General features: G+C 41.7%; 1 protein-coding gene across 1 annotated transcript in view; it reads left to right on the top strand.

Moving 5' to 3' along the window:
* The window catches only part of KCNQ5 (potassium voltage-gated channel subfamily Q member 5), a 301,315-nt gene that overhangs the window by 266,032 nt on the left and 13,367 nt on the right, over positions 1–21,916 (top strand). Inside the window, exons 9-10 of the mRNA XM_075414513.1 lie at positions 908–934; positions 9,622–9,842. Of these exons, the coding sequence (XP_075270628.1) occupies positions 908–934; positions 9,622–9,842 (248 nt within the window). The remainder of the gene's footprint in view (positions 1–907; positions 935–9,621; positions 9,843–21,916) is intronic.

Genomic DNA, 21,916 nt, shown 5'->3' with positions numbered 1-21,916 from the left:
TACGGGGCACAAATCAGGAAGTAAAAGATACTCGATAAAGATCAAACAGGAGAATGCTAAGAGCCTTATAGGGAAGCTCTGATAAGCATCCTAACTGTTGTTATTGCAGACAGTGCAAGAGAATTAGTGGTTTCTCTCAAAGCTGGGTGATGAACATCCACATGACAGTAAAGAGGTAATCGTGTGCCAAACAGCTCAGCCAAAAAGAGGTTTGGCTGGGTACCCAAAGCTGATCTTTGAATTTCAAAGAGTTGACAAGAACAGAGCTGTGAGTAATCCATTACCATAACTGTAATTCCAAAATGCTCCAAACTAAGAGGAGCTTTTAGATTAAAAGTTACATGGAATACTGATTTTTAGCACAGACAAACAGGTTGAAGGCAACATTGGTATAAATGCATGGATGGATATAAAATTACATAAATCATGAAGCTGTATATAAAAATACATAAATGATGAAGGTGTATTCCACCTAAAACATTCTAAAATATGACTGTCCCTCAAAAGTGCATCTACTTGTTATTTTAAATAAGTGTATTGCTGTGCTATCCTAAAATTAAACCTTTTTATTTAGCAGAGATAACTTTATCTAGTAAGAGCCTACAGCTTTCTGTTATATATGTGTCAGCAATGCATTTTGCCTAAGTGCTTTGCCAACTCAGTCTGCAGTGGTATGTACAAAGCATGTTATGCATGTGTTAAAACAATTGAAAAGTTTCTTTTTCAGAAACGTTGTAGTTACAAACCTTGCTTGAATGTTTCTGTGGTTGCAATGTAACGTGTGTGTTGTACGCTAATTAACACATCCATTTACGTTTATCATATATCTAACATCATCTGTAACTAAGTAATGTGATTACTATCTGCATAATAAGTATGTTTTTCCCTCCCACTCCCTGACCTGAAGAAAAGAACAAGGGGAAGCTTCTAGCAGGTTTGTAGCTTCTTTTATTTCTTTTATCTGTGAAATCATTGCTTCTTAATGGCTTTTAGGTGTCTCAGGTTCTGTACAGTACGTTCAATGAACTGTAACTGTTAACTGACAACAATCACAAACTGCATTTTTGTAAACTCCTATCAACAGATTAATGCTGCTGATATCTGCTTCTTGGTAGGGAAAAACTAGGCATTTTTTACTTTTTGACTTTGAGGGGGAGCTCAGTTCGAGCAATAGCAGAGTAGCAAGTGAAGCAACCCCCCCCAGACCCAGCTCCTGGGCAAGGATGCGGCCCCTGGCTTCTGCCATAAAATCGATGCTCACGGTTTCCAAGAGTCACAGTGGAAGCTACAGGCATGTAGTTGAATTTGGCTTTGTGAACCAGCCCATCAGGCTCCTGTTGCAGTGGGAGGAACCCCCAACGCAATGGCTGGCTGTCACCTCGGCAAGGGTCTGTGCTGCCCTGCAGGAGCATCCTCAAGGCTCCTTCAGTGCCACATCTCCACATTTTCCCAACTTTTTCCTGCCTTCCCCTCCTAAAGCGTATTTTGAGACACGGCAGCTGGGCTCACCTCCTCCCAGCCGCACGGTTTGCACACTCACGTGGCCCTGTTTGGGTGAAGGATACAGCCTCCATCTCTCCTTAAATAAGCCTCACCGCTGCCAGACGGGAGGACAGGTGGATTTCCACCCAGGCTGGATGCAGGCTGAGGACCGGCTGCCTGCAGCGTGCAGAGCCAAGCTTGGCAGGCTGAGCCTCCTGGGATAAATAAAGCCCTGGGGATGCACAATCCTAAGGCAGAAAAAGGAAGCGCTGCTCTTTGCCGTGTTTATAGCTCGAGTCCTTAGGGACAGGAAAGGGCTCGGTAGCTGCAAGAGAAATTATGCTACCTCTGAAACTCATTAGGGATGGGAGTCTGCAGGCTTTCAGCAGCCAGCACTGCAGTATCAGCATGATCAGAGAATAGTGGAGTTTACCTCTGAGCAGAAAACAATGAAAAAACAAGAAAAAACTTGTCGGTGACACATCAACCCCTGAAATAAATCCACCTCTGAGTTGTACTGTGGTTCACAAACTCTTCTGGGTTATTCAGTCAGAGGTGGAATGTCTTCACATCAATTACGCATGTCCCGTTCCACTTTCCAGATTGCTCCTCTGACACCTGACTCCATCCTTTTTCCCAATGTGCGCATAACTGCTGTTATTGTCACAGTAACTCCAGGGGACTGGATGTGCTCTGAGATGCCTCTCATGAGCTCTTCACCTGCTCTGACAGTTCTGTGACTTTTCGCATACATTACCTCCATAGGTTTGCTAGCAACATATTGATCTCATTAAATTATTACAGCCTGACCCAAACATTTTGCAGTCACCAGCCGTATTTCCTACTCTTTCAAAAGCAACATTAAAGATTGACTTCAGCTTTTTTAAAGGTGAGACTGAAGTTTGCAGTAAATGAGTACGTACCTCCAAAACAGTGATTTGTGCAGAGGGGAGAGGTCATTCCCAGTTGTACTTGCAAGCACTTCAGTAGAAAAACTGTATTATTTTAGGTAACAGTTAATTATTTTCTTTCCCACCAAATTTACTTACAATAAGGAGATGGTAGATGCAAAAAAAACCCCAGCTGTCAACTATATTAAATGCTCCATGTTAGTGATAACTGTTGTGGTTTTAAAAGTAGTCAATGATTTAGCCAGAGCTTTTCACTTTATTTTCACTGAAAGGAAGATGTTTGTCCCTTCAGAAACTGTTAACTAATATGTGCACTGCTGCAAATTAGTGTAGGTATATAAATGAACTAGTTAACTCCCGAGATCCTGATTTTCAGTAAAAACCCTACGGACAACTCAGTGCCTTTTAAAAAATGTGTGCTTTGTTCGTGGCTGTTTATTGTTCTCAGCTGATATTGCTCTATGTTTCTATCACTTAAAATACATGTGGTGTGTGTGGTCTTTTGTGGTAACAATGTAAATGCAAACTGCTGCAATGTACTTTGAGTTAACGGTCCTCGGCTATTTAACTTCTTTCTTACCGCAACACTGAGTGACTTGCATGGGATGCTATGTGAACTAAGTAAGCTGCTTCTTGTTTCACTGTTTAAATGAAGATGTGTTTGCACAAGAAGTGCATCGGATTGCTTTCTGAATATGCTCTTTGCTCTGTACTCCATTCTAATAACAGTGGAGAAAAACTTTTATTAGTTTAAGTAAAAGTTAATTATTTTCCTTCCTACCAAAATACCTTTTATATTTACAGAATTTCTTGCATTTTGTCATGTATAGTCCTACAGTCTTTCATTAGGTAACCAAATGTTGCTGTGCATTTGAGTTCAGAAAGCTGTGCTTGTGAGGCTGTAGCTTCTTACTGATTTTAAGAAAAATATGTATGATGTATCTCTCAAAATATTACGTATAAGTATTCTAATTAATCATTTATCAAAAGTAATAGCAGACAATCTCTCTGGTGTATCCACGCTATAAATGAGATATTTCTATAAATCAGTTCTAGAGTTCTGCAAATTATTTAAAAAGCCTATATGTTAAATTCTCCGTATCTACAAATGCACACACTGAACGCAGAAAATATTTATTTCTGTTCAGTTATACATAGTGGCTGAAATTCTTCCTGTGCAGGAAACTACATCAAGACTGATGAATCTTACAACATCCTGAGAGCATAAGCAGTCTTAAGCTGTGTGTAGGACGTGCATTGGGTGTCTGCAAAGGATGAATATCACCCACCTAATGTCGCAACTAGTGAGCCTGAATACAAATTCCCTGTTCAGACAACTCTCTCTGGTGAAATAAGGAGGAGTTTTGCCAGTACAGGAGCTTGGGGGAAAAACTCACCCCTGCTCTGAGGGAAACAAGTAAATTACACTCTGGAATTCCCTCCACCTCTTATACCATATCTGTTTCTAAAAGTAGATTTAATGTAAACTCTCTGCATGAACCATACGAAAAAGAAATTGCTGTTGATGCAGAATCTACCTTGAGGTGGGAAACCTAATCCCTTACCTAGCAGTGGAATGCTTAGTAACACGGTCCTCTATCTCCCCTCACTCCTAGTAAGCTTTGTAGTAATAAACAGAAGCTCTTCAGGATGTACACCCCTCGGAAACATAGGTATTCAGCATCCTGCCTATTCACATGATGTTTGAGAATGCCAACTAACATCAGGTGCATGATTCATTTACTTCTCCTCCTTAGTGCTTTGAAGTTCCTTACTTCTCCAAAGGATGTTTCTTAATTTATTTACTTTTGAGTGCTTGTAATTCCCTTGTTGCTTGTTGCCTGCAATGACATTAATACAATGGCAATAATACAGTTCTTTGCAACTCGTCCGGTTGGACAATTGCAGTGTGCAGCACGCTGCGATTTGCTGAAGCCCGATTCCCCATCTCTGCCTGCGACTCGAACATTTGGAATGCATTACCCTGGTGAGATCAAAAACTGGGGCTGAATATTTGGCTAAAGACATTTCCCCAAGTCCAAGAGGATTTTTAGAACCATGACAGCTGAGTTCTTCTTCTAATAATGAGTGGGGAACGTTCAGCTGTAACACACTAGGCAATACCAACAGTCAAAAAGTGCAATTGCTGTTGAGAAGAATCCCCTTGGACACAGCCCATGGAAGCTGTGTCTGCATCCTGTGCTGGAAGGTAGAGGAATGCATGTGAAATCAACCATCTGCTTCAGCTGAATTCTGTGGAAATTGTGTCTCTTACCAAAAATGGTAATTCCTAGATGGATGGATCTTATGGGAAGAAACCTTTGATTTATAACTCAAGCTTATTACAATATTTTTCTTACTTTTTAAAAATAATTTAAAAGACGATAGAAGTACAAACTGATCGTAGAAAATGGAGATGAAAAATAGTTTCTCTTCATCTGGAAACTGTTTTGAAAAAGCCAAAAATACACCAAACCCCTGAGCTTCCTTTGTTTTTTCTGTTTGGCGATTGAACTTTAAGACACTATGTCCCTGAAATTCTTGTTATTACTCATAGAAGGTATGAGATATAACACTACAGCTCTTCGGTTCATGGTCCTAGCATGAGACTGGTGGAGAAGTCTTGAATGTTTGAACTTCAGGCCTCACTGTACTGTCCACTGCATTTGCATTTGCTCTCCTTAGCTTAAATTCAGTCATCTGTGGGCTTGGTAAGAATCAACATCTGTATTTATTGGAAGTTAACTGCTGAAAATTGGCACGTACGTTTGCTTGCTGTTGTTTGGCATGGATGATAAATTTTGGCAGTTTTAGCTTCCGTCTCGACTCGAAATCCAAAGCATTCTCCCTCACCCTCAGGCCCTCCAGTTACTTCTGATTCATTTCAATTTCTTCCTATTCCCGCTTCTACCAGCTGGCTCAGTATGAAAAGCAGAAAAACAAATTGTAAATTGTGACTAGTAGCAAGCCGTAGTGCTGCAGGTCTGGGGCTGTAGCAGGGCAGAAGACAAACTTGAGCAGAAATGCAGGAAGGTAAAGCAGGGAAATAAGGGAGTAGGACTGGGAAGCAAAAAGATGCTCAGTTATCCAAAAAGTATAGTAAGATGGCCCACGGAAGACTGAAAGAGCTGTGAGTACAGAAGAGAAAAGCAAAGGTTTGCAGGCATTTATCAATTAAAACAAAATGCTATCGAGTCTAGTCGTTTGGTCCAGCAGCGAAGTGCTTGTTCCCCCTGCAGTGAATCTACAGTGACCTCTAGTGTCCCTGAACAGATTCCTTCATGAATCCAAGTGGAAAAGACAAAGTTTAAAGATGAAAGAACACATAGAAAGTCCTTTGCTATCCCAGGGAAGCGAATGGCTCAGGCACGTACTGACGGGGAGAATAAGCAGCAAGATCCTACAGCTGACCTTCCAGAAGGCAAACAAATAGGGAAAAGTCACTTGCTTTTTTCCCACAGGTGCCAGTTGTAATTGAGCTCCGAGAAAAGATGCTTCAAAGCTCCAGTGTTATCGATGCAAATATATGCCACAGCTTGCAACCTGCAAGAACAGAGGAACGATAGGGCCAAAGGGGTTGCCATTGCCAAGGAAGATTGTAACAGAAAGTAAATATGTATATATGCCAAACTGGGATAAATCATGTAAGGTACAAGAAAGGTTGGACAGACACACATCTAAAAGAATGCAGAGCTGACTGAAGATAGCTGTGGTTCTCTCAGATCCTTATTATTTAGGTCTGATTCGGGAACCTGTGTCATTTCAGACAGGATTTAGACACCAGTTTTCCTGATTCTTTCTCATGGTTTTTGCCTTTTTGACCAACATTCAACTTAAAGTTTGGGAGTACTTACAGAGACACGTGAATTTCCAATGGCCATTAACAGGTTTGCATTAATTCAAGGGATTTTCATTGGATATCATGTCAAAAGAGAGGAGAAAAGGAGACAGAGAAAAATATAGTAGGCTAGGTCCTGCAAGAGGTCATGAACTTTTAACACGGCACTGGACAGTGCTAATTCAACCAGCATTAAATCAGAGTAAAGGGCCCTAAAGGCTTCGGTGGCTACTGGTTCAAGCACAGAATGCCCAAAGATACTTGAAAGGGCGTAGGATTATCTCCACTCTGTATCTCTAACACTGTCTCTATCACTATTGCAACAGAGAGTCAAGAGCCAGGAACTCTAATAGCCTATAGGAAAGAGACTTTCACTGTGGGAAGAAGCCTGGAGAGGATGCCCCCAAAATGCTTTGATTTGGTTATTCCTCCATGATCTGTTTTTTATTGCATATAGAAGAGGCCCATGGCAGCATGCTCCCAAGGACAGAAGCTTTCTTCTCCCAAGCATGAATTCTCTACTGCTGCAAGTCATACAACTTATGCCTGCACTGAGTAGGACCCAGTGACTTCAGGAACATTTCCCACCAGTCTCAGAATAGGAACAGGGATCCAAGAAGCAAAGAACTGCTATAACCAGTGTCTTTGGAGAAACTCTCAAGATGCAAAACAGAGTTTCCAAACCGCATTTCCTTCAGGGGCTGCGTTCCTCTTCACGAAGCAGCATCCTCTGCATGGACCTTTGGCATGCCATTACATTGCCATTGCTACAAAGCAGATTTTTATTTTTTTTTACTATGAGGTCTGCATTTTAAATTAATATCTTCATTCTCAGTGTTGCACTTTTGAAAAATGCCTCTAGTACAGATGAAGTGTCTACTGTTCCTTTGACCATTGCCTCATTGCTTTGATTTGGAGAACTAAAGATACTCAGGTTAAGTAGCCATTGTGTACCATTCAGCTTTTATAAATGAAATAACCATGCATACAAATCATTTAAAGGCAGCCATTGCTTTCATTAGTACAAATTAATTGACAGAACAACACATATGCTTTTTTCTTTTTTTTTCTTTCATTTTTATTTTGTAATTAATGGGATTATAAAAATATGGTCCATATTGATCATTTTTACGGCTATTTTATCAATTTTCCTTTCATTTTAATTAGTGCAATGGGAAGAGAGCTGTCCAGAAACTTTTTTACTCTAAGATTTGTCAGAAAAAAATATAATTTGATTTCATGCTTCAATAGCAAATACAATTTGAGCCATAAGAGGAGTTAAAAAAAGCACAAAGGACACATGCCTAGGAATAATAGCTATAATAAGAAGTCCATTTTTATTCTGTTGCTCATGCTGTATAGTATGACAATGCAATAATGTGGTTAATAAATATTTTACTGCTTATATTTTCATTAAGTTGTACAATGCAAAAGATTCCTAAGCTGAAATGTAATTCAGTCTTGAAATGTAATTTGTATTGAAAATTGAATTTGAGAACTCACTTTTCTTTCAAATAGTAGGTTCTTTGGGTCTTTTGTATTGCATATGCAACAGCACACAGTACTGCAGGTCTGGATAACAATTTGCAACGAAAATAGATAACATTTCCAGCACCATGATGGTGGTGGAATTGCTTACTTTGGGCACGGGAAGAAAGGGGATTACATTCAGAAATTATAGTAAAGGTATTCTTTCAAGTGATTCAACATGCCATATAGAAATACATTTATCTAATAATCTTTCTATTGATGTGCTCATTTTTTAGCATTCTTGAAAATTATCTCATTATAAGCTTCCCAGCATGTGCTTTGCCTGCTACAGACTGCATCCTTTCTGCTCTCAGTGATGTTTGTGTTCATAATGAAATGCTATGCTGTGCTATGCAATTCTATGCATGGACAAAAATATCGGATTATCTTAACGTTTCACAGCCACAGAAGTTTATAACTACTTTCCATTTCATGTAATTACATATTAACACAGTATTTTCAGAGTGCAGTAGGTTAAACATCTTAGAACCACATAGTCCGTGTTAGCATTAGTTAATTAGGTGCAGAATCCATTTTGGTTGAAAACATCTTACAGGCATGCAAAAATTAAATGCAAAGATTTTGACAGTAACTTCAAGTACAGTTATAATTTGCAGGCAGACAGTCTTTGCTACAGGTGTTTTAAAAGCACTCCCATAGCCTACGCCAGGGCAGTAGGACAGCAAGACCCGGTAACATCATACCATGAGCAGCTACTGCATTGCTCCCACCATCTCTCTTCTTGCAAGAGCAGGACCACTGATCAAGACCGTTCCCTTGTATAGGTGATTGAACTTCACCCTGCACACAAAAAAAGGTTTCCAAACCTTGGCATTACACTTCCTTCCTGTTCCCCCTGGTGTCTTCTGCCACAGGAAGAGAGAAATAAATGCAAAAATGTTAAATAATGAAAAAGCATAGGCAGATATGGTGACCACAGGATGTTCATCAAATACATTTAAACAGGAAGAAAGGTAATTTAAGCACTAGGAAGTAGAAAGTCTACGTATCCCACATTTAGCTGTCTGGAGGGGAGGAGGGGAGTGTTATAAGCACAGGAGAGAAAAAAATCGGCTTACAATTGGCCAACTATAAGACCACAGGGCCACTATTGATCCAGCAGTCACAGTCATGAGATTCTCTGGACTCTAGTACCTGTCCTAAAGCGCCTGTCCAATACCACCTGCAGGTAGTCAGCTCCCACCTTAATCTCCAGCGACTTCAGCGAGCACACAGCGTATCATTACATTTCCATTAATTGGTCATCACGCTGTTTCTTGGATGTCTTGTTAATTTTAGTTTTGTCTTGTCCAAGTAAGTGCTGTAACAAGGAATTCTGGATATGAGTGATCACTAACAATGCATATGAAATGTTGCAAGTGCCACATCTTGAAAAAGCATGAGTATACTAATGATATTTTTGCCTGCTTAAAAAAAAAAATAAAACCACCAAACAATACTACATGGCATGCAGTAATAACAGAATACATTTTGTTCTTGTTTATCTGAAAATATGGCCAGAAATGCACTGAGCTGAATTTAAAATTCAAGGAATAAAAAACCAAAAATCTTAGTGATTAATCTATAATAATTGGGTGAAATTTGTTTCTATTTGTTAATTTCCTTTACAAGGTTATTCTGTCGTGTAAGACAGACTGCCATTGATAATGCCTCTATCAAAAAACAATTAAACAAAACAGTTTCATTCCCAAATGAAATATACACAATGAAAATAAAAGTGTTTAAGAAACAGATTCACACTATTGAGAATTTTTAGAAATTATTTTTGATTATTATACGATAGGAAAAAGAAATGGAGTGGAGGAACTATGAAATAAAATGTAGTTCTCTTCTTCACAGTCAAAAGCTAAGTTTTAAGGAGCGGGTCCGGATGGCCAGCCCACGAGGTCAAAGTATAAAGAACCGGCAGTCTTCAGTCGGAGATCGCCGGTCACCAAGTGCCGACATTGCCACCGAGGGCAGCCCAACCAAAGTCCAGAAGAGCTGGAGCTTCAATGACCGAACCCGCTTCAGGCCCTCGCTGCGGCTGAAGAGCTCGCAGCCCAAGCCCGTGGTCGACGGTAGGAGCTTTTCATGCTTCGTTTGCCATTGCATACTGCTCTCTGCCTGCTCATGCTCTTGCACACCTGCACTGTGAACCCAACTCATTTTTGGAAGGCAGAAAGAAATGTTATCGGGGTGCAGAGACACAAGAAAGCTATAGCCTGCTTCAAAGAGCATACCAATGTGATTTTTTTTTAATAAGAAATCTTGTGTCAGCGGTGCAAAGGGAGCAGGTGGTGGAAAAGGGGGTCACTGTGGAAAATTGCATGTGGACAAACGCATCCCACAGGTTCGGTTGCAGCAGCTCTGCCGCCGCGGCCCCTCTGCCACGGGCGCAGCTGCTGTCCAAACCTGGTGCCTCTCACACCACAGTGGGCCCCTCACCGTGGCCAACACTGCTCTGGTTGCGCCTGTGCCAGCCAAGAGCACAGCTTGTGTGGCACGGGTCCCCTCAGGCAGAGGAGCTTGCTGAGGAGCAGGGAAGGAATACCTCCACCGGGGACACAGTCACCTGCCACCAAGACAGATGCTACTGGGTGCTTTAAGTTTTATGGGGTTGTACTCAGTTCGGTAAGACAGGTGGCTTTAGCAAACATAACCAGCATTATTGCTTTTATATATTGCTTTCTAAAGGGTATTTTAGATGTAGGAAAGACTCCTAACATGTGAAGAAGTGTGTCTTTGTGAAAATGGCTCGCTGACCCTGCAGCAGGCAAGAACATAGCCTCTCCCACATGCTGACTCCCGTGCTGCCCCTCTCTGCTCTCCGTTCACTAGCTAAGGTCCTCTCTGGTGTTAAACTAGCCACTGTTCAGGCAAAGCTCTTCATCGGCAAAGGCCTGCCAAAACAGAGACAGTGACTCCCCTAAGCGGGAGCACCAGAGTGGTGCAAGCAGCCCCCCAACAGGCAGGAGCCCAGAGCACCAGATGAGCCCAACCCCTGCAAGGGACGGGTCTAGCACTGGAAGGATTTGGGTTTCTCCATTCACATGCTTCCCAACTTACGAACATTTTGTCCTTTCTTGTGGGACCCCTAGGTAGAAAATAAGGGAAACAAACTGATCAGCTACAACAGCAGGCAGTGACCCTGACTGCACGGGAAAGGTACAATATAAATCATTTGATCCAAGTAAAGAGACATAACTTTAAACTCTTTCTACAGTGGCAATCACACATGTTACATCCAACAATTGTGGTAAAACTAATTAGACAGAAGTGCGATTTTGGCGTTTGCTTCCGTTTTAAGACCATATATTATCACAGACATGCAGGTTGCAAAATACCCATTGAACTGAAATGCCCCATCCCTCAGCTGAGGACATCCTACGCAACACAGTTCTTCAGGAAGAACCTGGGTAAATAAACATTTCCTGGAGGGCAAACAAGATGAACCAACAGTGTTTGCTAAGGTCATTTTTCCAGGCTAGTCCTCACCCGCAGAGACCTCTCAGACGCACGAACCCTGAACCTGGCTGCCGGGGGGTACCAGCCACCGGGCTGCTGCCCAGGTTGCTCACCACTCCTCGCTCCGTCCTGGGGCACGGGCCCTGGCTCGAGTCCCATGGCAGCTACCGCACCGCAGCTGTGTGATGCTGGCCTGGGTCTCATGCTGGCGTGGAGCTGGGACAAGGCCACTTGCTCCACAGTGGGAAGTGAGAAATGCTCTAGGTACCAGAGTGGCATTGAAGCTACCCTGTCTAATCTCAGTCTTCCTACATAACCGCTTCTATAGCGTGAATATCTCCCCAAAACCCCACCAGAAGTGATTTCATAGGTTAATTGCCTGTAACTTGCACTGTGCCTGGAAGTGACCTAAGAAGAGAGTAATTTGTTGAGCATACTCCTGGGGTATCAGCAGCTCACTTCTGCTCCAGGCCTGCAGCCTGCACCTCACTCGAGCATCTGTTTAGTTTTTCATCAGCCCATTTGTCACAGAAGCATTTCCCCAGCCTGTCCAATTTGTCCTGTATGTATTGTCATTAACAGCAACGATCTTCACGAGAAGACCATGTTCCCACTTACTGCCTCCCTTTCACGGAAAAGGTGGCATAAAAGGCACCTTGGGTATATCTGTAGATAAAAGATAATAATAACAACAGAGCATTTACTGCTGTGCGTAAACCCTTAAAGATCTTCCCGCTCCTCAGGGCAAGCGCAGCCTGTTTCCTGGTCAGCGGTTTCCAGCTACTAGTCCACCCTTATGAACTGGGGCCAACAGATATGACCAATTTCTCATCCGTGGCAGAAGGAACAGCTTCCATTGTCTCCAGCTTTTAGGCAAATGCCAAGTTTCCACTCTGGGACCTGGTCCAGCTACTTCTAGGACTGGTATCATCAGAGAGATGTCCAGCATGCTCACTGCTGAGAGGCAGCTCCCTGCTGCCTTACCCAGTCCGTTGCAGGAAAAGTTAGGCGCTACCAACCTTGACTTCTTTTTTTTCAGTATGTTACCAATTTCAGAGTTTGATACATTGTCTGCATTTGACTGCTCAATTAAAAAGGATCTGGAGATGATGTGTTTAGTTTAGAACATCTTGTATTTTTCACTAGATGAAAATACAGTATTTGCAGCAGTTTAGTAATATCTCTTGGTTGTCAGGTCCTCCAGTTTCATCCTTGAGGTATTCTCCAGCCAAAGTATTAATTATTTTGGTGGGCTGATCTTCAAGCCAAACTCGAAGCCAGTCCTCTCTGGATGAAAGTCTGGACACAAAACAATACCCTTGAACAGCCGGTCCTTCTGGTGATTCTTACATCTCTGTAGCATGTTTGAAGGGAGAAGAAACGATGTTTGCAATAGACCTTTTGGACTGTGACAGCATAGTACTGAGTACCCAGTCCAGTGTCAAAACTTTATATCAGTGACCTAATGGAAAAATAATAAACTCTTACTATGAACTTCCCCTTCCAAAAGTGAAGACACTCAGATATTTACTTGATTTTTCTTTCACCGTATGGGATTTGGGGTTGTAAATGATCTTTCATTAGCACAGGCAAAGGAGGAACTACCTCACTATGAAGGTGATGTGCACTGAACTCTGTGTAAAAAGAAAGCAAAGGAGCAAATATATAAGCAGAGGGTTCAGAAAGGAAGAGAAATTGTTGGTGTACGAGGATGATGTAAGGCAGATAGACAGTCAACACAGCGACTTTGCAGGGCTGACTGAGTTCTGATAAAGGACATGGTTGGAATCTAGATGAAAACCATCAGAAAGAGACTGCCAGAAAAACTAAACGTTAGCAATTAGAAATTGGCCCGTAAAGGGAGGTTTCTAATCCAGACAGGAGCTTATGGAGGCAGCTAAGAGGCTAACACCACTGAACATGTAGTAGCCTTCCTCTTAGGCTACCCAGTAACAAAAGTTACTAACGCTCCCCCACTGCATATTAAAACCACCGAAGGAGAGTTTCTTGGCAGCAAGCAAAACACTTAAGCTGGCCACAGGTATCTGCCAAAAGGATTTTGGCATAGCAGCCTTACAACAGTATGACCAAAACTGTTGCACAAATGGCTTTATTTCTGGGGAGCCACAGTCCTCTGAAACTGCCTATAAACCATTTATTACTGTTGCCAATGTGGGTCTGGCAACGGCAGCAATTATTTCAGCTGCATATGTGCATTTGCAAATGGAATCCAAACCTGAGAGAGCTTTGATGGCTGGAGAGGTCTTTGGTGGCATGGCTGCAGATGCTCTCTAGAGCATTTAACAACAGCGCAGGGCAGTGAAATTGAAAACCAAGACTTATAAAATCTGACTTTAAATACATGTCCAGTCTCTGGTGACATGTGGCTCACAACCACCAGCACTCTGTTGAAGAAAAGACCCTGTACAAATTAACAAAAGTGCCGGGATCCTGTATTTCCAGTCCCTGTTATCAGTCTAAAAGGGAATTATCGGGACCAACAGACCAAAGGGGAATCTTCACCAATCAAGAATGGTAAATAGTGAAGCTTTACAAAGCGCACACTTACAAGGACGCAATAATCGTATAGCATTGTGCAAGAGCCTCCCCTGAAGGGATGCCACGTCACAAGCACAAAGGTGCTGCCTGACCTCGGAGCTGCACATAGCCACCCCCACACCTGTACACAACATGAGCCAGGAGCCACCTCCATCCTTGTGGCCTCCTCATCTATCACGGCTTGTGTCCCTGCACCAAAAACAGGGAAACCACAGCCAAACTGTCCACGGGGAATGGCCTCCGGCACATCAGAATACCCACTGGCACTGGCAGGGGCCAAACCCATGCCAGAGACTGTGCAAGCACTTAAATCGTCCAGGTGATCTCATGCCATTGCTTAAGGCGCCGTGCCCGTGCCTCATTGTACGTAACATAGATCCAGCCTTGGAGACTCACCTCACAAAATCTCTCCTTTCCAGACACTGGTGTTCCTGCCTTGTTTTTTTTTCTTTCTGCTTACTTCATTCTCTAAGGAACGGAACCTTTTCTGCTTAAACCATGCTCCAGTCTCACACCACCACAGCAGAAGTAATGAACTGATATTATGTTGTGGACGCAGTTCTCAGCAAGGGACAAAAATGCCCTATTATACTTGTTTTCTACCATCTCACGCTTCTAAGCTTCTGCATGAGTTATTGTGCCTTTACTGTAACCTAGAGACATTGTGTGGCTTTTTGCATAAAACATCAAAAGCATTCAGCACTGGAGATATTACAAACATAATTCATTTGATTAGTTAAAAAGAACTCTCTAAGGAAATATTTGATTTCTTGCACCATCCCTGAACATTATACGCTCACACGGCCTCTAGCCTTTCATTCCCTACGGAGTACTTGCACAAAATCCTTGGGGTAGAGTATATTATAAGAGCCATGGAAAGAATGCAATTGTGCATTTCGGCCCCCATGTCCTCAGTTACTACCGTGTAATTTATGTATTGCAAAAATGACAGGTTTTCTTTCAGTAGCACAAACATCTTGACCTTATATAAGGTTCGCTTGGTGTGGCAAAGGTCCTTGGTTTGCTTGCTTTTACTTCTCAGTTAGCTTAAATTTGCTGATTCAAAATGAAGCTGCATGATGTCAAAACAAAGCTGCTCAATTTGTATAAACCCCATATGATGGGACTAAATGACATTTTATTAGCAATATATAAATTTGTGCTAGACAGTAGACTTATTTTCTTGTGATTGTTTAACTCTGTGATAGAGCTCTCATTTATTATCATTGTCACTGTAATTAATTAGGAAGATCTGACATTCTGATCTAAGCTCCGAGCTGTTTTTTCATTTTGTGTAAATAAGTACAGGCCATTGGTCTTGAGGCATAACTTTAGTTTATTCCAACCAAGGTCCTGGCCATATGAGTCCATAATTTAGTTTTTCTCTCTATGATACATCTTGAGGAACTTGCTGCACACTGTTTCTTGCTGGACTGAACGCTTACTCGCTGGTCACAGGTGAATGATTAGCAAGCACAGCACAGACCACCACACAGATGTACAATTTGCATGGATTTCAGATAACCTCGTCCACAGTGAAGAGTAAACAACTGAGTTAAGAAATCATTTTGAGAGGACGCTCATGAAACTTCCCAACTACCATGTAACCCACTTGCACTAAATCTGAAATATTCAAAGAAGGTTTTCATTTTTATAAAAAGTCATTGGAGAAATCCTTCATGGGTTTTTAAAATACAGGACTCTCCTTTGGCTACGTGAGTCTAAAGCTGCTGTCCTCCTCTCTCCCATGGTCTGCCCACGGCTACCACCTCCTCCGAACAACAGGACCTGGAAATCTCCCAGGGCGCAGGACCTCTGTAGACCTTATGGAACATCAGACATCATATCAACTGATATGTGCTACAAGGTCTTGCAGGGAGACAGTCAATTAGCTGTGACATCTCGCTCATTAGTCCACAGTTCCAGATCTTCTCATTTATATCTGCAATTTCTTTTACAGTTTTAACTTCTTGTGTGTGGTGTATATAAAATAACAGAGATGTGTATCTAAAAATACACTAAAATAATACGTTTAGAGTCACCTAGAATTTTTCTTCCTTGCTCTTCTCACATGGCCGTCTAAACTTGCTGGCTAATGCGCCACTATTTATAATAAGATCAGTCATTTTAACTGCACAATTATTGTGCATATAATGAATTGTTTTCAGAAAGTCTCCTGGTCCTCCATATCATTACTCAAAATAAAAAGGACTCCTTTTTAATTAAGTAGTGGGAGCTGTTCCATGAAATGTTGCCAGTACAGAAAATTTTTGAGAAGTTAAATAATAACTAAAGATAATTGAGAGTTGTTAGAAGGGGATGCTAGAATTTTAGATATTTGGAACTTGCCCGCATTATATGATAACCAGTATAAACTAGGTTTCTGACCTTAAAAATTGCACTTACAAAGAAAGGAGACTAGATAATTATACCCAGAATACGTAAAAAACTTTCCACCAATGCTATCTTCCATTTTGGCCAAATCTGAGCTTTTTTAGAAATGCTTTCACATATAAAATGTTGTTAGGGATATTCTTTATGATATTCTGCTTCACATTGCAGTGCAGCTACCGAATTCCAGTTCCGATGTCCTCTTCTCTTCCCCATCTGGAAAGTTTTGCCATTTTCAGGAGAAACGCAAGGGAGGAAGGAATGGGCTGTGCTGACAGCACTAATGCACTCCTTATAGTTACTGCCTGCAGGGCAGAGGCTCAGGTCAGGCAGAAGGGAAAGGGAGCTCCTACGAGCTGGTGCAGAAGTGCTCCTCCTACCAGGAGGCACCAGTTTCCTTCCTTTCCCGTGAAATTGCTTTCCAGCATGGAAATGGCAACCATTTCATAAAAGCTCCCCGTAAACAATGTTTTCGAATGTTGTCATCCTTATTCCCTCTTTCTTAATTTTGCCACTTGAATACTGCTGTGTACTAACAGGGGTTTTTGTGACATTTTCTAGACAAATATTAAGCATCCGACATGAAGAGCACATCATGGAAATTTACTTGTCCTGCCTCCTTCCTTCTTTCATGATTAGAAGAAAGCCTTTTATTTTTTTTGTGAAGGGATTAAGGAAATAAATACATGATTCAGTCCCTTGGACCTCCTTTTTCTGGCCTCTGCTCTTGAAAGCGTGTAAATATGGACTGTTGCCTTTCCCTCTTTGGGGGGAGCTTTGGGCATTCTTATCATTAAGCATGCGATTAAGTTCCATCCCAATTAGTGTTGTTTTTTTCTGTTGATTCTTCCTATGGAGCTTAGCAAGTAATCACGGTAAAACAATTTATGTGAACTCTTTACTGAAAGAGAGTCAGCTGGTTGATGGTTTAAAGCAAAGAAAAGTTGAAAGAAACTCACTTCTAGGGGTAGTGGAGGGAATTCGTATTCATGAGTCAAGGAACAGGAAAATAATGAGAGCTTGTGAAGAGGTGAGATATTTCATGAAACATTTAAACAAAGGTGCTAGGCTGAGACATTGCATTCAGGGAAGTTGCATGAGTTGTATGAACATAAACCATGAAGATATTTGTAGTTAAAATCAGTTCTGAGGGAAAAACAGAACTGAGATTTTGTGTAACATTCTGTGCAAATTTACTTTTGTGGAAATGCTATAAAATATGTGGAGGATGTCCCAATTTTTTTAGATAATATGGGCTAAATCCCTAATTATTGACATCAAACGCTCATGGTGAAGAAAGGTACTTCAAAGGCAGTGTAAAGCTAAGTGAAATGCACCTACCTCGTGGTCATCCTAGGCGTTACCTACAGCAGCATAACAGGGGGTCTACATTGCTTTCAAAAGGGGCTGAAAGAACAGAATAATGAAAGTATTAAGCTGCCAGCATTGCTTCTTGGAGAAGAGGGTTCACCTGAGCTCAGCAGCTATTTAAGAGCAAGGCAGTTGGGAGTCTAACACTAAAGCAGCTGCCTGGGCACTCCTGCTGCAGAAGACCTGTGCATCCTTGCTGGAGCGTGTCCAGAGAAGGGCAACGAAGCTGGTGGAGGGTCTAGAGAACAAGTCTTATGAGGTGTGGCTGAGGGAACTGGGATTATTTCATCTGGAGAAGAGGAGGCTGAGGAGAGATCTTATTGCTCTCTACAACCACCTGGTTGTAGTGAGGCAGGTGTTAGTCTCTTCTCCCAAGTAACAAGTGATAGGATGAGAGTCAATGGCCTCAAGTTGCATCAGGCAAGGTTTAGATTGGATATTAGGAAAAAAATATTCACTGAAAGCGTGGTCAGGCACTGTAACAGGCTGCCCAGGGAAGTGGTGGAGTCACCATCGATGGAGGTGTTCAAAAAACACGTAGACATGGCACTTCGGGGCATGGTTTGGCAGGTCTGGTGGTGTTGGGTTGATGGCTGGACTTGACGATCTTAGAGGTCTTTTCCAACCTTAATGATTCTATCCACACCTCCTACAGGGCTGCGCATTTTGTGATGGGACAATCTGTCTCCCAAAAGCTTTGAATTTAGGTCTAACTTTACTTGCCTAGTGGTTAGATGCACTGAATCTCCACTCGTTTTCTTTCTGAGCACTCACGCAGAAAATGAGTTTGGAGGTGAGTGTGCCACGTTGGGGTGCCCTGCGCTGCTGCCCTGGGCAGTCAGAGCAGCTCTGCGCTTGGATGAGGCTAGCAAGCAGGATGGAGAGCAGGCTGTGGAGCTGCATTATGCATTGCTTGGACTTCAATTCCCAAGGTGAACTCTGGATTTTGAATGACAGCTGTAAACTATGGCTTGATGTAACTCAGCACCTGTGAAAATCAGGCCACCATCCGTTTTTCACTTTGAGTCATGCATTACAATGAAAATCAACCAGACTTTTTCCAAATCAGTGCTTTTTTTACCAAGTTGACACAACACTGTGCTGTAACATGAATAATTCAGTCACATGCAGACCATCAACTTCAGGCACCTATTTAGGTTTTCTTGTGTCTAAAAGGTGACTACTCGGCCTCAGCAGAATGATTTTGGTCACCCACATGATGAGCCCCAATTACCTCCTATGCAGTCAGAGTAAGATCTAAATGCTTCTGAAGGCTTCCAAAAAACAAGTCAAAGGGTCTGTTGGGAGCACCACACAGCTGACCTCTAGGAGCACTTCCATAGGACTATTCACGGTCTCAGCACATGCACTTATTAATGCTGGTTTGTTGTTGCTACCATATGGCAGTTCCCAGAAAACAAATTAAAGAGTACAAAATCTTTTTAATTCTGTTCAATAGGCACATAATTACTTGAATGTTACTGACTTTGAAAGCATGGAGCTATGAGGGTGATCAGAGTAGCGTAACAGTTTTCCCGACGCCAAAGCATATTATTAAACAACAGAAAACACTTTTAAGAAAGGACACATGGTATTTACAGAAATAATAAATCAAGCCTGGTGCGTAACTTCTGCACAGAGCCATATGAAATGCAACTATGAACTCGTAAATTTTTTGTTAGTGACATAGAATGTTTGAGAACAGTGTAATTTTTAGCCCATTCATTTGGGGTGATCATAAATGACTGGAGTTTGCATGAAGAATACATAAATACTGTGACAAACAGGGAAATATCAAGACAATTTTAATGACTTGTGTATGCCTCTCTCCTATTTCTTGGTACTTGGTGATTTGCTGTGTGATTATATCAAAGACTGCTCTTCAGGAAAAAAGAGGAAGAAATTAAAAACTGGCAAACAGAAGACTTTAGCCCAAAGTAAATAATGTCAAAGATCGTAAGATAATGGTGGATGCCTCAGCAGTTGTGAAATAAACACTTTCCATATTTGACATGTAGGGTCAAAACACATCCTGAATTGTAAAGATGCTGGTATTAGACAAGGGGAATTGTTTCTGGATTGTCAGACTGGCTGAAACCCCTGCTTAGGGAGACTTGCAAGGGTGTATCTAGATCTGTAGTAAGAGCCACTTTGGCCATCATCAAGACCCGACTCATGAGCTGCCCAAGCAACGGACTTGAAAAGCCCATTTAGCTGGGGGTAGAGGCTCCTGGACGGAAAGAAGGACCTGTGCTAACCCTAGGAAGACCTGGCAGAGCAGTCAGATTCCTGCAGAGCAGCTATTGCCTAAAGCTGCCCGTGGAGCCCACCTGGACCATGCACAGCACTCCGACGGAGACCATGAGATGCAGCCGAGGGGTATGGGGAAGGCTGCAGAGCAGATACCTGCAGGGCTAGGCATGAGCTGGCACCGGAGGGTCTACCCGCCCTGGCTCTCCCTGGGAACAGGCAGCAGCGTGGAGCAGGGCTCATCAGAGGCCATGGCTTAGCCCCGTCTGGGAACTGGCAGGGATTTTAGCAGCTGGAGCTGCTGAAGCGGCCAAACTGACCCGAACACAGCCCCGACCTCGAGGATGAACTCGAGAGGGACAGAAGAAATACAAGTACATCTCACCTCATAACTATGTCGTACACAACATGAGCTTCCACTGGAAAAATTCATCAGAATATGAACTTTGATTTCAGTGGGGTTTTAAGCTGGAATTTTTTTTTCCAAATTGTTACTCTGCATTTCCCAAATTTTTTCCCAAGTCTGCTCAGTGTTATAAAGAAACATGAAATTTTCCCACATGAATCAAACAAGGTTTATAGCTTTTCACAAGTTTTATTGACATGTGGTACTGAGTGCCTGCATAATGAAGGAAATTCATGTCACTGGGAATATTAGAAAGAAAAAAAAGAAGGTGATTTATTAGGAGACGTATCTCTTCGTAAAGCTGGCTTAAATTTATAAGAATTTTCCAGCGTCTGTCAAAAGATTTTGCTGATTTGTGTATCCACATGTGAGCAACACGGAATACTATAATTGCACCACGCTGTTCTCAGAACTGTTCTGCAAAGATATACGGCATTAAGCAAGCCCTTTTATTAATGATACTGTACTTGGCAAAGGACCCAGGAACCCTATCAGTGAAAGAACCATTTAGAAACATGTTTATCTTAAACTTTCAGGTTGGAGTCTCCTGTTTCACTGGGCTTACATAGTTGTAGCTCTTGTGATCTTGGCAGAATTATTCCTAATTTATGCAGCATAACTGAGTAGATTCAAACCTTAGACAGCCACTGGCAATACCAGTAGCATAAAAAGTTCTGGTTTTAGTGTGGTACTTAGAAATGTGTTGGGAGATTTCAGCACTGGGAGAAGTAACTGGAGAGGCTGATCCGACATGACACCTGGAGAGTTAGTGTCGAGGAATACTTAGCACCTTCGGAGGTAGAGTTTTAGGTAGTTTACATACCTATCAAGCTAAGTACATACTTTATTTTAGCTAGTGACATTTTTGAGCAGGGATCCAAATCTGAGTTATGTAGGATAGGTGGAGAGATACATTTTTTATCTATAAGATAAGCTGAGTCACTAGCAAATCTCATGGAAGTGGAGATTTTAAAGTTTTGTGTGAAAACTTCACTTTTACAGTGTTAAACTGAAATTTTTTTAAGGTTGCATTTAATTGCTTCACATGTACTTGAAGATTTTATTAACTTGGCTGTAAACCATCTTTCTTTCTATATTAAGTTGATCTGTCAAAGATAAAAACCCCTGCTCTTCAAAGCTGCAGTAGATGTTTCTTATGGATGTACCAGTTCAGCAACAGTCAAAAAAGAAAATATATTCTTGAGTGTAATGGACAAGTAAGAGTCATCAAAATAAACTATTATGGCTAAATATTAAATCTGTGAAGACAACAACACAGCAATACCAGTTCCTGAAGATGCAGCCTAGGACAATGCTGTTTATTCTAAGATAGCATTCCTATTAGATTTAAAATGTACCATGAAATTTCCGGGCACTTCTGACTAACAAAGAATATTTTTCATCTTTGATTTACAGTCTTTATGAAAAGGGAACTTGCAAAAGATGTCCTGCAATCATTTGTGTCTGATTGTGCTTCAAATTTGCTCATAATAGAAGCCCCTGAAATGGTTTACTTGGCAGTGTTTCTGGATGACTAAGCTTGTGTTTTAAATAACAGCATGAATGTAGGTAGGGACATAGGACTAGGGAGAAATCTCCTCTGTTACTGAGGGTTACTGAATCCCATCATTTTTTCCCTATTTCATATGTCACTATTTCATTTTACACTCTATGAAGCAGAGACACATGTTGAAATACACTGACCTTGAG

This window comes from Opisthocomus hoazin, chromosome 2 (genome assembly GCF_030867145.1).
Source record: "Opisthocomus hoazin isolate bOpiHoa1 chromosome 2, bOpiHoa1.hap1, whole genome shotgun sequence".
Taxonomy (NCBI): Eukaryota; Metazoa; Chordata; class Aves; order Opisthocomiformes; family Opisthocomidae; genus Opisthocomus; species Opisthocomus hoazin.
This window is presented reverse-complemented; position numbering and strand designations above follow the sequence as displayed.